The 14400-nt window shown below is 34.8% G+C and overlaps 1 protein-coding gene across 1 annotated transcript in view; it reads right to left on the bottom strand.

Moving 5' to 3' along the window:
• The window catches only part of TMEFF2 (transmembrane protein with EGF like and two follistatin like domains 2), a gene marked incomplete at its 5' end in the record, with an annotated part of 248196 nt that overhangs the window by 37099 nt on the left and 196697 nt on the right, over positions 1–14400 (bottom strand). Inside the window, one exon of the mRNA XM_082659010.1 lies at positions 14261–14320. Within this exon, the coding sequence (XP_082515136.1) occupies positions 14261–14320 (60 nt within the window). The remainder of the gene's footprint in view (positions 1–14260; positions 14321–14400) is intronic.

Raw genomic sequence — 14400 nt, 5'->3', positions numbered from 1 at the left:
CTTTGGGGTCTCCTTTTTGCAGGCTGCAGGTTTGTAGTTACCATTGTTTTTGGTGTCTTCCCCCAGTAAGTGAGGTTGGTTCAGTGGCTTGTCTAGGCTTCCTCATTGAGGGGACTGGTGCCTGTGTTCTGGTGCGTGGGGCTGGAGCTTGTCTTTCTGGTGGGCAGACCCGCGTCCGGTTGTATTTTGGGGTGTCTTTGAATTTAGTATGATTTTAGGCAGCCTCTCTGCTAATGGGTGGGGTTGTGTTCCTGCTTACTAGTTGTTTGGCATGGGCCGTCCAGCACTGGATATTGCTGGCCTTTGGGTGGAGCTGGGTCTTAGCATTGAGACGGAGATCTCTGGGAGAGCCCTCACCGATTGATATTACGTGGCCCTGGGAGTTCTCTGGTGGTCCAGTGTTGAACTTTGCTCTCCCACGTCAGAGGCTCAGGCCTGACACCGGGCCACAGCACTAAGCCCCTGTCAGCCACATGGCTGGGTACGTGGGGATTTTCTTCCCTTTTGGGAAGTCTGAGGTCTTCTGCCAGGGTTCAGTAGTTGTTCTGTAGGAGTTGTTTCAGTTGTAGATGTATTTTTGATGTATTTGTGGGGAGGAAGTTGATCTCCACATCTTACTCCTCTGCCATCTTGAAGGTCCCCCCTTTAACAATTTTAACTCATAATTTTAATTGGTACCCTGCTACATTCAAATTCTGTAAGAGAATTCTCTTAACAGGGCTAAACCATATTACTTTACACTAATACAATTTTTACTCAAATTCTGAAACATTCTATACTTGTTGAGTACAGTGAACTCTTACATTACTTAGGAACACATTGAGAGAAAAAAAGTCATTGTAAAAATATGAATGGTTGCTCCAAATAGCCCTTGTGCTTTTAGGAACTAGAGCTTGAGCAAGATTTAAGCCAATCTGTGGGGAACAGATCTACCTGGGGCATAAATTCAAAGCTTTATATAGTCAAGGGAAGACTGAGTCTAACACAGCCTTGCCTTCTTTTTAAAAATTTTTAAATAACCCAATTAGTATGCTTATACACAGAAACAGGAAAATAGAAATCTAGAATATAAAAATCTTCAGTTTGAATTTTTTAAAAATTAGATATAATTATGCTATCCAAATTAAAGAATTATTTCTGTCTTGAAAATAATTAAAACTTTGATAACAACATAAAAAGCATGTTAGAATAAGAAATATCCATGTCCTAAATTTGTTCTAATAATTCCTTATAACTACATAGTGAGTCTCATCTCACAAAAGGCTTTCATTTTTCAAAACATGTGAAAAAAGCAGAAAAGATATAATCTTCATTTAAAGATTCTCAGAAAGTTTAGGAGACTTCCCCAGATCATGTAACATTTATAAGTTGAGCAGATAGGTTTAGAATTTAGGTCTTTTGACAACCTGTCCACAAAGTCAAAACATTTCAGTAGGGAAATAACAAACCACATGCACAATAACATTCACTAAATGGATTATAGATACTTGTATGTTATTTCATTTGTCTATACCAGAAAGATTTACTTCATTTTTTTTTCTTTAACATCTTTATTGGAGCATAATTGCTTTACAGTGGTGTGTTAGTTTCTGCTTTATAACAAAGTGAATCAGCTATACATATACATGTATCCCCATATCTCTTCCCTCTGTTTCTCTCTCCCACCCTCCCTATCCCACCCCTCTAGGTGGTCACAAAGCACTGAGCTGATCTCCCTGTGCTATGCGGCTGCTTCCCCCTAGCTATCGGTTTTACATTTGGTAGTGTATATATGTACATGCCACTCTCTCACTTTGCCAAAAGTTAAATGACTAACTTTTGGCATAAAACTAGTGTAGATGAAAAAACATTCCCATCTTTTAGAGATACTCTCCTTCCAGAAAGGACAGCATAAGTTTTTCAAAACATTAACACATATATCTCAGGCAATTTATTTACCAACTCTTCCTTCTTAGATAGATAGAAAGATAGATATTTTTTGTTCCAGCATAAAGGCCAATGGTACACATACTATATGAATAGGTGGTAGTATAACGTAAGACAGAAAATAGCATTGCTGTGAAAGTTATTCATTTGTTTCAATACTAAAGTAATTACTGTAGCAAAGACTTGCTCATTTATCATTTCCTGTTGTCTTTGCTATTTTTCCAAGTTGTCTTTTTAAACAAATATCCTCATTGTCCTTGTTGCAAAACCAATAACTTTATTTCACTAAGTAAGACAGCAAACCAATGCAGCCAGGTTTATTCCCCATCCCAAAGAGGATCTGTGCCTGGGAACTGTTAAACAGTAATGCACATTGGTGTCCTGCCCTGAGGGAAAAGGCACAGTCTAGCTCAGCACTAAGTTGCCATTTAAGAGACATCTTCAGACTCCCCTTCATTTTCAACTATGAAGGTTTTCGTGAATACCTGAGATCTAAAGCCATATCAAGCATTTTGTTCTGTGAACAACACAACAATTTCAGCCTTAAGAATTGCTGTTGGACACTTAAATAGAATTTAGCCAGTTGGTTTTAAATATATTCCTGTGAATCAAGGTTTACAAAGATTTCTACTGTGGAAGTGCCAGATAATAAAAAGAAGCTTTAAAATGGTTTCCTCCTCAAAGAATATCATTAAAGATCTTTCAGACAGGCAACGTTTGGTTCAGCAATTTAGTCAAAATGGGTAAGGAGTAGCTAATATAGACACAAAGATGACACAGCTTTGAACAGAAGCAAAGCAGGGACCTGGGTTATTAGACTACTAGTTAGGAATACTGAATAAGATAACAGATCCAGTTATGACTAGGTGACTTTCCTCAGTAACTTATGATAACTAAGAGTATAACCTCCTTTTTAGCTAGATGCATTTTCATCTTTCTGATAAGCCTTTTCAGAAACAGATATTCCCTCTATTTGTAAAACTTTAAAGGACATTTCTATTTATGGGACAACCATCATTTAAAAAAATGAGTGTGTATGTTTCAAACAGTGAAATGAAAAGAAACTTGGACTAAACCAATGATCCTTGGTTTAGGATTGTATCTCCTCTTGGGGCACAGGAGAATTGAGAAATGATTAGAGAGCCCAGATCTGGACTTCATAGTGCCACTTAATTTCTAGAACCTATGTGCTATATACTTATCTATAATTTCTAATGCCATAAAGCAGGGTTTCCAAACCTTGACACTATTAGCATTTTAGCTGGATAATTCTTTGTTGTGGGGACCTGTTCTCTGCATTGTAAGATGTTTAATTTAGCAGCATTCCTGGCCTCCACCCACTACATGTAACTAACACCCTGTCTTCCCCAGACAATCAAAAACGTCTCTAGAAATTGTTAAATGTTGCCTCAGTTGAGAAACACTAACATAAGTTAATGGTCAACAACTTTCCCTCAAGTTCATGATTTTTGAACTAAAGCTGTATACTTGATGATAGAATCCTAAATCTAGAAAGACATCATTATAATCTAATCTTATTTTCAAACTTTACTGATGAGAGAACTTAGTTTCTGAGAGGCTAAATACCTATCTAAGTTTCGATGAGGTAGAATAGAGATGACACTAAGTCGAAAGTTTCTGCATTCCTATTTCTGGCTCTTTCCCCTACAAAATGCTCTCTGTAAGTTGTTTACTCTGAAATTAAAATGAAATTAAGAAATAAATACGGCTACCCATATCATTGGATAATAGCCTTGTAGAGAATCCAAAACAATAGTCAACACACATATAAGTTCTAGTTGATTTTGGAAAGAGCCAAGTGATCCTATTCCAGCGGTATTATTTTCCTGATATGATGATGATGACGACGATAATGATGATTATAATGAAGATGACAGTGGTTTTCTTAAAATAACATTACAATTATCTGTGTTTCCTAAGCACATACCAATTCATGGCTAATGTGAACAGCTAAGAAGCATATTAAACTGTAGAAAGGAGTCAGCTTGAATGTTAGAAAATAGTCCTGACGACGTGCTTAGATAAGTGAGAGTTAATGGCTGTCTATCATTGTTGATGGGCGCTCTGCTTACTATTAATTATTCTACATATAGAAGACAACATGGACACTTTCTTAAAATTACCTTACAGATAAGTTTCCCTGGCCTGCCTGGTGGTTCTGCCTCATGTTTCCATTGCTACATTTCATTAAAAATCAGAAACAAAGGCATATGTGCCAAATCTGGGGAAGGGTGAGTGGCTGGGCTTTGGGGATAGGAGTGAGATTTGCTCAGAGATCATTTCAAACAACCAGAAACCTTCAACTTCCCTAGGGCTCTTTAAATAATGGAAAAATAAATAGGAAAAAACCTCAGTGGTGCAAGAGTTGTAGAATAATTGTGACAGTACGTGAACAGTCAACCCGCAGAAGTGAATTTGGATGTGTACTGCCTGACAAAACACTAATTGCCTGTTGGTTTAAACTCTGTAGACTAATAACATGATCTTTCTGGAATACTTAATTTCTGGAGAACAAATGGAGCTTGTTTATAGGCTTCATTTTCTGAATGATTTTTTAAATTTATTCAAAAATTTTTTTAGTTAAATAGACATTTATTTCCGTTATTAAATGAAATGCTCTTGGGAAGAGGTTTTCTGATGTGTGGCTGACACACACAGCTTTGAATCATAGAAAATGTGAAAGATTAAAAGCAATAGATTTTTCTTTTTAATCGGCTTGGAATATACATTACAGGAATATTATATAACACTACCAAACATTGATGATGCATTCACAACTCTCTGTAGAATCTTCCATCTCATTCTGTTTGGGGTAATTAATAAACTTGTTGTGTTTGTGTTTTATGAAATGAAACATTAACAGTGTCACCATAAAGGACATTTATTAACACAAATGCTAAGAATTATTTTAGGACATACCCAAAGATATTAAACTTGCTTTCCAAGATTTACTCATTTTTCTCAGTTATTGGTCAAACCTCTTTGGATTATATGTTAAGGAAGGGCTTTCAAAGGTAACTTTGTGTAAAAACTTTTGCACAATGCAGAAGGACCTATCAATCCAATATGGTTAATATTGATATTCATACCCATATTGTCATTTCTTGGGGGCTATTGGGAGAGATCGCAGAGGAACTCAGAAGTAGGGAGAACAGGATTGCCCTGTGCTTTTCCAGAGCACTAGAATGCCTCAGAGTAATGAACTGGCTTCTGGGAGAGCAGGTCTCAACTTTACTGTATCTAGGAAAATAGGTAGATTGATCAAGAACACTGAGAAATGGAAACTCAACAAAGGAGAGTTACATAGGCCAGTAGTGTTTCTGTAAACTCTAACCATGGAAGAGGAAGTCCTGGCCAAAGTCATTATCTATATAAATTTGAGGACAGGAGTATCTCTATTGTATAGCCTTTTTCATCAAGGTATCTTAGCTTGATGTCTTAAACGTCCAAAGAATATATGCTCTATTCATGTTCACTAAGTGACCTAATTATAACTGGGCTTCTCAGAGAATTCGACTCTAAGAAGAGAATGTATTGGGCAGAGAACCAAATCCTCTAGGCAACTCTTTCTCATTGCAAATCCACACACAGACATTGAATTTGGTTAATCTCAGTTCACTGGGGAGCAACAGCTTACTCTTAGTGTGGTAAAAATGTAGATTTCTGAGTCCACAAGTCCAAGAGATTTGTCATGAATTTACTCAATATCCAATTCTTGCCCTGTCTCGTCCCAGTTCTCCATCTCCACCGAATCATCATCTCTATGATGTGCTGCCCTTGTTGGTTCTCTGCCCTTGACTAAACATCTCTGTGCCCCCAACTTCCAACCACTTCCCAAAGCTCACGTGTAACTGTGCTCCATGATTGGCAAATTCCCCTCTATCCTCAGATGCTTCACTGAAATTCTCATCTCTCTTCTTGCATACTGAAGCACTAGCTTTCCCTGAGAATACCAAGTCCCTTCAGCTTTCTCACAAGGTGGCCATATTCTCTACCCTTCTCCTCCACTCCCCCATCTCAGGACTCAGAGGTGAGGATGGGGTTCTGTCCTCTTTGGTCCTCATTACTATTTTCAGGTTACTGGACCACCACTTCCCTCAAGCCTTATCACTGATTTTCATCCACCTTTATGCCTGGAGCTTGTCTCATAAGCTAGATTTCTCTTGATTACATTTGAGTTCAAACTAAAAGTCTGAGTGTTTTCCAAATGAACAACTAGAGGGAATAAGCTATGACCCATGAAACAAGTAGCAGTGTTTAGAAATGCAATTTCTCTGAGAGATTTTAGTTTCACAGATATTTAAAAATATTTTTAGTTATGTTTGTACATAGTCTCAAATTGTCAAGATGTGAGAACTGAATTTTTAATGTGCGTGATAATGTGGGTTCATATATTGGGGGCATGTCAAACTCATTAACAAAAGCAGCAAATCAAAGCACTCTGGATATTTTGGGTTTTTTTGGAAACTGCTTGAATTCTATATGTTAGTTTTATGGAGAACTATGTGTCTTGAAATTATACAGAGCACTTGGACATATCCTACACTTCTTTCAGTTTCACACCTTCTACCCATAATCATACTACTGTTGCTTAGGAACAGAAATAATATGTTTGAAGTAAAAAGGTAAACCATGGTGGAGATTTATGTCACTTTCACCAGTGATATCTAGATGTTTGCCTCTTATGCCAAGAAGACTTGTTTTTCCTTGATGATCAGTTTTTGTTGAAAATATTTGTTCTGACTTTAACGCTTTCCCTAAATGTTTTGCACAAACAGAAATAAATTCTTACATACCACATTCCTGTTATTTTTGCTTGATACCTCTCCATCACTATGGTCACCCATTACACAGGTTTTCTTTTAAATAATCAATGTGTAGGTCCTTCAGACATACACTGTGGGGTATAAATGACTAATTTAAAGCTCAACTGGAAAAGAAATATAAGTGATATCATGATCTTGAGTTCTTTCAAATGTTATGTCCTCATTAAATTCCTATGTGAATCTCATGTTGTAATAATCTGGTGACCCTGTTATTTTAAAATGATCAAAATATACCATACATAACATTATGCTGACTGGAGGAAAACTGAAAAAAAAAATGGCCACGTGAAAAATTTGACATACTGAGGTGTCGAAGACACAAGTGGTAGGCGCTCAATAAATATTTCTTTACAGGTGGACTAAAAACTCAGCCAAAGTATCTCGCAAAAAGTCGTTATATGACTTGGGTAGGAAAAAGATAAACCTTTTGTAATTTTATGACCTCATAAATGACAATATATGTATAAAAACTCTGAACATTACATGAACAGACCATATCCCATACAATGTGTTACACTTCCCGTAAAAATAAATTCTTTTCAGTTGTCAGACCCAAAGAAAAAGAACAGCAATAGCTAGCTCACTTGTTGCTTGCTAATGCCTTATGTAACATCTTTTAATTCAAACTTCAACTCTGTAGAAGTAGGCTTATTAGTTTCATTGAACAGATGAAGAAACTGAGGCTCAGAATGGTCAACTGATTGGTTCAAGGTAAAATAATCAGTAATAGCATGACCAGTGTTTCAACTCAGCGCTGTCTGATTTTTAATGGCTTTAACCACTAAACTGGCTGCCACACCTTTATGGAAGAGAAAAGTAGGTAAGTAACACCTCCTGGTGAACAATTTGTTTCAGAAAGGAGCGTTTCAAATAGGAAAAAGTGCACATAAATGATGCAGGATTCACTTATGAACTGGGGCATAAACACAAAGTTTTCCAGAGTGTCTAGCAGGGCCCAAGGCAACTCTTCAGTAGAAAACCTTCATCTGTATTGCAAATACTATTTCTGTGTTTATCTATAACCATGAACATAACATCATATTACAGATGACTGGCTACATGATTTTATGGGGAAAACAATGAAAACACAGAAGTTCAAGAGAGCAGGAAAAATTGTGAGTTAGAGTTCATAGAAAGCTTTATGAATTTTGCAGCACTCTAAAGTAAATCCCAGAGGGGAAAATACTCGAATTGAGACACTTTCCCCCAGAAATCTTGAGAAAATCTTGACATCTTAATTCACTTCCTGAGCTTAAATATTCTAGGCCAGTCTGGTGGCACTGTAATAGCCTGGGAAAACGTTTTTCTTTATTTCACTGTTGATACCAATATTTGTGCTACAAGCTGCTGCCTGCATTTGCTGCTATTTATTTATTTCCTACAGATCAAATTATTGGCGTAGACATAACATGCTTTCCGGTGAAGTGCTCCTTGTGTCCATGAGCAAATGGAAAAAGACCATTTTAAATGCAGATTTTTGCCACAAGACTGAATTAATTCGTATTATAAATATGATATGTGACCACTTGCTATTCGTGTCTGTATATGTATAGTGGAAGAGCAATCGAGGCAAACAGTAAATAAATCAAGCAAGCGCCCTATTTGCATGGGTGGCTGGTCAATATGTCAAAATACTGTGACCAGCTCCAGGTCAGCCACTTAGCTTCTTTGAGCCTCAATTTTATTCCCCCTAGTATTTGTAACCCTGTTTTATTGAATTGACGCTAGAGCAGATAAGGTAATGTGAATGGATCTTTGTAAAACTACAAAGTATCACACACACATTTTCTATTTATGTAGGATTACTTGGTAACAAATCCTGTTCTCTTTGGCTTCTCTTGTGTATATGGATAAATAGGACACAGAAGAGGAGAATTTTAAAACCAAACAATACAGTGCTTATAATATATAGACATAAGTTCAAAGAGAAGAGTAACTCTGGAGCATCTCACAGCAATGGGGTTATCATGGTGAAACATTTTTGACTCTGGAACTCACAAGGGGTTAACCTTTAAGGTGCAGAGTGCATCCCCAAACCTCTAAGAATGTTAGGTAGTGACATTCTCCCCTGATCCCTGACCGTTGACATTTTGCTGGTTTCTGAAATTAGCGATGATGGTTTGAACCTTAGCTCTATCACGTAATCTTTTTACTTACTCTTCCTGAACCTCCATTTCTCACCTGTCAAACACATATAATATCTGCCTCACATTTCAGTTGTTAAGACTGAAGGAGACAATACATGTGAAAAGCCTTTGTAAATTGCAATGGCTTCTACAGAGAACAAGTTATTATGACAATTTGCTTAGGCTATCTAGATACCCTTTCAAGATGTCAGTTTCCTCTCAGTGTGGAGAAATGGGCTGATGGAATAATAATAGGATGGATGGAATTTGGTTTAGATGTGTATTTCTGGTTACTTTCTTCCATATTTCAGACCTGAGCTTAATATCTAAATTATTGCTTAAACATAAGGAAAAGGTTTCTAAAGAGAACATTTCCTAAAAATTAATCCTGCCTAAATATTATAAAAAATGGTGAATAGCCACACTGTAATGTACACCAAGTAAACACATGGACTCCATGCGTGTCTGTATCTAGACTCAGAGGTAAGGAGACCCTGGCTCCCTCCCAAGAGTGGGAATGACTCAGGGCTTACTTTTCTCATTAACAACTAATAAAAACTGGAAGTTTCTCTTCCCATATTCGGGCTATAATCTAACATATTCTGTATCTTTACTCAAGCTTTCTGACTGTTCTATTATCCAGTTCCCGTTGAACCTGTAGATACACGAGGAAGACAGACTGAGCGTGCTTTCTCTCGCAACCATTTTCCTCAGTATTCTGGGTTATCTTTTTCCAATTTGAAAATATACATAAATGTAACTCATAACTTTAGTCTGCCATAGAACTCTATCGAGTTATACATATTTTAATGCTATGCTCTAGAATGTTATCAAAAATTGATTTTAAAAAATCCCCAGCTATATGAAGAGCCTTTTGGCATATTTTGTAAAAATCACTGTTGAAGATCTTATCCATTCTATATTTTCCAGTGATGCCTTATAAAGAGATCTATGCTAAATATTTCCTTTAGAATTTAGTTCTGGAGAAACTTTGTCTTTGGTCTCTGAACTGATTATTTATTTTTATCAGACAATAAAAGACCTAAGTTCCATTTTAGCAGAGATCTCGGTTGATATATTCACCTTTGTAAAGCCCAGGACAGCAGAGTGTGTATGGCAAGGACTCTGAAAATATTTGTTGAATGAATTGATTCAATCATAATTTCTCTTTTTATATTGGTTGCAAGAACGCTTAGGGCTAAATGCAGTAACGATAATAGTCTATGTTGCTAATATGTTTATTTTCCTCAACAGTTCTGCTTTTATGTTTTCAATTTCTCTTTAAAAAATTTTGTTGAATATATTTTAATTATAAGTCTCTGCAAATACTTTTGGAAACTGGTACAGAATGGCATTTAAAAATACATTTTATTTTCTAGATGATAAAACACAGACTAGTTTAACTACATGACTGTTTTGCTTGTTTGTTTTTTTCTTACATCTAATAACTTATAAAATTAAGTATATTTTTATCAGAAAAAAATATAGCCACTTTTGTGAAGCATGACCAGACTTTTAGACAGAAAAGCAACCCAATCAGAAAATACACATACCAGATGAAGAAAAACAAAAGAGTTGCACTTCATTTTTTTTTTCATTATAAGACATGAGGGAATATATGTGTGTGTGTGTATATATATATATATATTTTTTTTTTTTTTAAAGAAAATGTTGCAAATTTCAAGAGGTATAATCCAGAAGGAAAGTTTAATATTAGCATTTTGAAACAATGGAAATCCCTGAAAGCCTTAGCTTTGTGGTTTTATAAAATTGTGTTCTCTGAACCTTTCTGTGAGTGAAGAGAAAGACCTAAATCTAAGCCCGTCTTAGACTGATGAAGGGAGAATAGCATTAAGTGGCTTGTTTAGCTTATCAGACAGGGATCCTTGTCTGCCTTGAAACAAAGAGATCCAAAGCTCTTGATTCAGGACTCACTAATGCCTTGGGTCTCATTAAAGGAGAGAGGGCAAAATAGAGACCAAAGTCAGACACAATTGGAAAGTAATGCTGGCAGGGATGATTTGGCAAATTCTTTGGTTTCCTAGCGTCCACTTCAGTTATGTGCCTATGAGGTTCATGGAATTCACAGCGCTGCATAAGTTCAGTCAAGCCCTAATCATGTTAGGGGCGTGGCTCTCTTAGTTTGCATTTATTTTTTTGTAAATTAGCCCCTGCTTGTCCTTACTTGGAGTCTCTCTTTCAAAAGTGATATAAAAAATGAGACACAGCATATTTATTTTTAGATTTAAGCTTTCTTTAAAGTATGTTTCCATTTTTGTAATCAGAAATATATGTTCTTGTATTAATAGCTGCAAGGTAGGCTCAAAGGAAAAAAAGGGCGGGGGGGGGAAGCTAAAAGTTTAACAACTATAGTATTAAGGACATGTTAGGGGAAAAATGAGAGTGCTTTAAGATCTGTACCTCCCTGTGGTGGGAGAGCGCATGAATGTTTGTTCAACGAGGGAAGTGACTGACATTAAATTAGCTGTGAGCACATAGCAAACTTCTAGAAACCATGAAGTTCTAGTTCCTGTTTTCCCTCCTTGGGGAGTTTTGAGCATGTGGAACAGAAATTAAGAGGACAATGACATACTGAGTCTCCATTTGGTTCCTTTTACTTTTTTCCAAAGTTTGAGTCCCAAAATTCGGGAAATGCAAATACTACTAGAAGCCTGGAAATGCTGAGGGACCTGACTGTTATTTAAATAATGTCTAAAAAAGGGTATATATTGCATTTTAATAAGATCATCGATGAAGACAGACATATAAATTAAATCCAGAGGAATTTTAAAGTGTGCAATCAATGTTTAATTAGAAATTGCAAGCTTCAATTGACATTATCTTTGTTCCTGTCTTAAATTTGGATTTCAACAAACATGTATTTTTAAACTTTACTTTTATCTCAGAGGTTTTTCTTTGGGATCTACTAGATAAATCTGATGTCAAATTAGAACATCTTGGACAACACTGAGTGTCTAGATAGTTTTCATTTGCACATGTATTTAAAAACACATTCTCACGTTCAATAAAGACCTAAGATAGGAAACAATGTCAATTAAAAGCATCGACACTGAAGATCAGAGATGATCTGTTTGAAACCAAACTCAAATATAAAATATTTTTTGGAATAAGAGTTCAGCTCCCCAAACTCTCTGAAAATGGACAAACCGTTAATATGCAGTATGCATAATATAGAGAGAATAGCAAACTCCATTGTATTTATTGGTGCAATTTTATAAATGCAAATATATTTGCACATTGATGCTAATCAACTTGAAGAGTTCTTTGTTTCAGGGACAGAATTCTCAGGGAGATGTTTGATTCTGCTGTGAGCTCAATGGAGAAGATATTCACAATATGTTACATTTTTGAAGATTTTTTTCAAAATGAATTACTTTGCAAAACAGGTATAAATGTATTTTAAGTGCAGTGTGTTAAGTTACTCCTTGTATAAAAGTGAGATCATTGTAAAATTTCCAAATATTTTAGGCTACAGTAAAATTAAATATGTCAGGTAGTGACTTAAAATGCCAATATATAGTTACTATTTTTAATAAAATATAGAATTTAACTTTTATATCATTTAAAATTTCAAATATATGCTATTAGCTTCAGACCTCAATTTTTCATTATTATCTTTTATCACTTTTAATATTTTCCTGTAGATCAGCACATTCCAAAGTGCATTCTTGGTGACACTAGTAATGAAAAATGTGCCACAAAAAATGTGCTATTCATCGAATAAGTTTGATAAAAGCTATGTGTTATTAGGAATTATTCATAATTATTTTAGGTGTGATAATGACAATTTTATTTAAAAAGGATTAATCTTTTAGAGATGCAAGCTGAAGTATTTATTTCCACATATTTTGAAAGTGGAGAAAGATGGGTGTGGGGATGAGGCTAGGTTAGCCATGGGTTGATGTTACTCAGTTTGAGTGATGAGTACATGGGGGTTCATTTTACTATACAGCCTACATTTGTGTGTATTTTTTATGTATTAGAAATTCTGTACAATAAAACATAAAAAACATTAAATAAATAAAAGATACACATCTCTTAAAAATTTTACAGTGCATATAAGAGCCATGAAGAGTTTTGGGTAAAAAATTCATTTGTTTATCTGGACTCTTCCCAAACCTACTGACCATGGACTCTTCTTTTCAAGGAACACCTATTAATATCTCTCCTGGACCCTTTGGGAACAGCTATACAATATCTACGTAGAGCTAATGTGTTTTCATGTATCATTGTCCATGATAATTGTAGACTTCTAGCACATGAAAATTTTATTTACATTGTTGAAAATCATTAAGATAAAAATGGAAAATTAAAAAAAAGAATCCTTTTGTTATTTCCAAATTCTGAAATGTTTGAGGTATCTATGAGTAAAACATCTGATTGACTAACTTTAAAAAGTTTCATCAAGATTTATCATGTGTATAAATATAATGGCAGAAATAGTGTTAAAGGAAGTGTAATTTCAAAAAGAGTGAATAGTAATCCATATTTCAAAAGATAAGCATTTTTTGATTGAATATTAGCCATAAATCTAGTTATAAATGTTTAATAGCTAAATGGAAAACTGCTTTTTTAAAAAAAAACTGCTTATCATTATCAACCTCAATAATTTATTTTTATTATATTATATTTTTTATCCTAAATTTCTATGAAATTTAAGAATCTGTTAAAATCTTATTTGAATACCCACAAGTTATTTCTCACTCAGGAAAACTATATTAGGTAAAAATATTCCTCAAAATAATATTCTGTAATTGCTAAATAAGATTTACATGTCTACATTAAATGCTTTATAATTTTGCATGTGTCAGAGTATAATTTTACTCTGTATAATTTTGCATTTTAGTTTCTAAATAAAGAGTTTTATTATTTTTTAAAATAAATTACCTATACCTTTTTAACTTTGCATCAAAATAGACAGCCTGTATTACTATTTATAGATGTCCTTTCTTTCTAAACTTTTTTATTGTTGACTTTTATAAAAATTCAAACAAGAACATTTGCATTAATTATAATATACTGCCAAAAATTGCATTAATTTCCATTGATGCCCATTAATTTGATAAATGTTTTGTCGTTTGTACCGTTTGCACTGTCAAAACAAGTTAATTATATCTTACTGACATTTTTGACAATTGCTTTAACTGTGGCAAAAAAAAAAAGTGTCTTATTTGCTTCGACAAAAATTCAGTCTTGTCTATTGAAAATTTGAACTAAGCAAGAGAAGACTAGCACATGTCAAAAGTCTTGCAAGATCATCTTAGGATCAATGGTAAACAGTGGTTCCCCAGAACTCTTTAATAGCAGTGCTCATATTTTGTAGTAGAAAATATTACGTACCTGTATAATCTGTTCTTGCATAATGCCCATCTTCAGATTTAGTAGCTGTAGTTGTGTTATCTGTGTTAAAAAATTAACAATAAAGATTACCTGTTTCCTAGATATCCTTCTAACAGTATCTTCACTACAATTAAGGAATT

This window comes from Grampus griseus (assembly GCF_964374135.1).
Source record: "Grampus griseus genome assembly, chromosome: 7".
NCBI lineage: Eukaryota > Metazoa > Chordata > Mammalia > Artiodactyla > Delphinidae > Grampus > Grampus griseus.
This window is presented reverse-complemented; position numbering and strand designations above follow the sequence as displayed.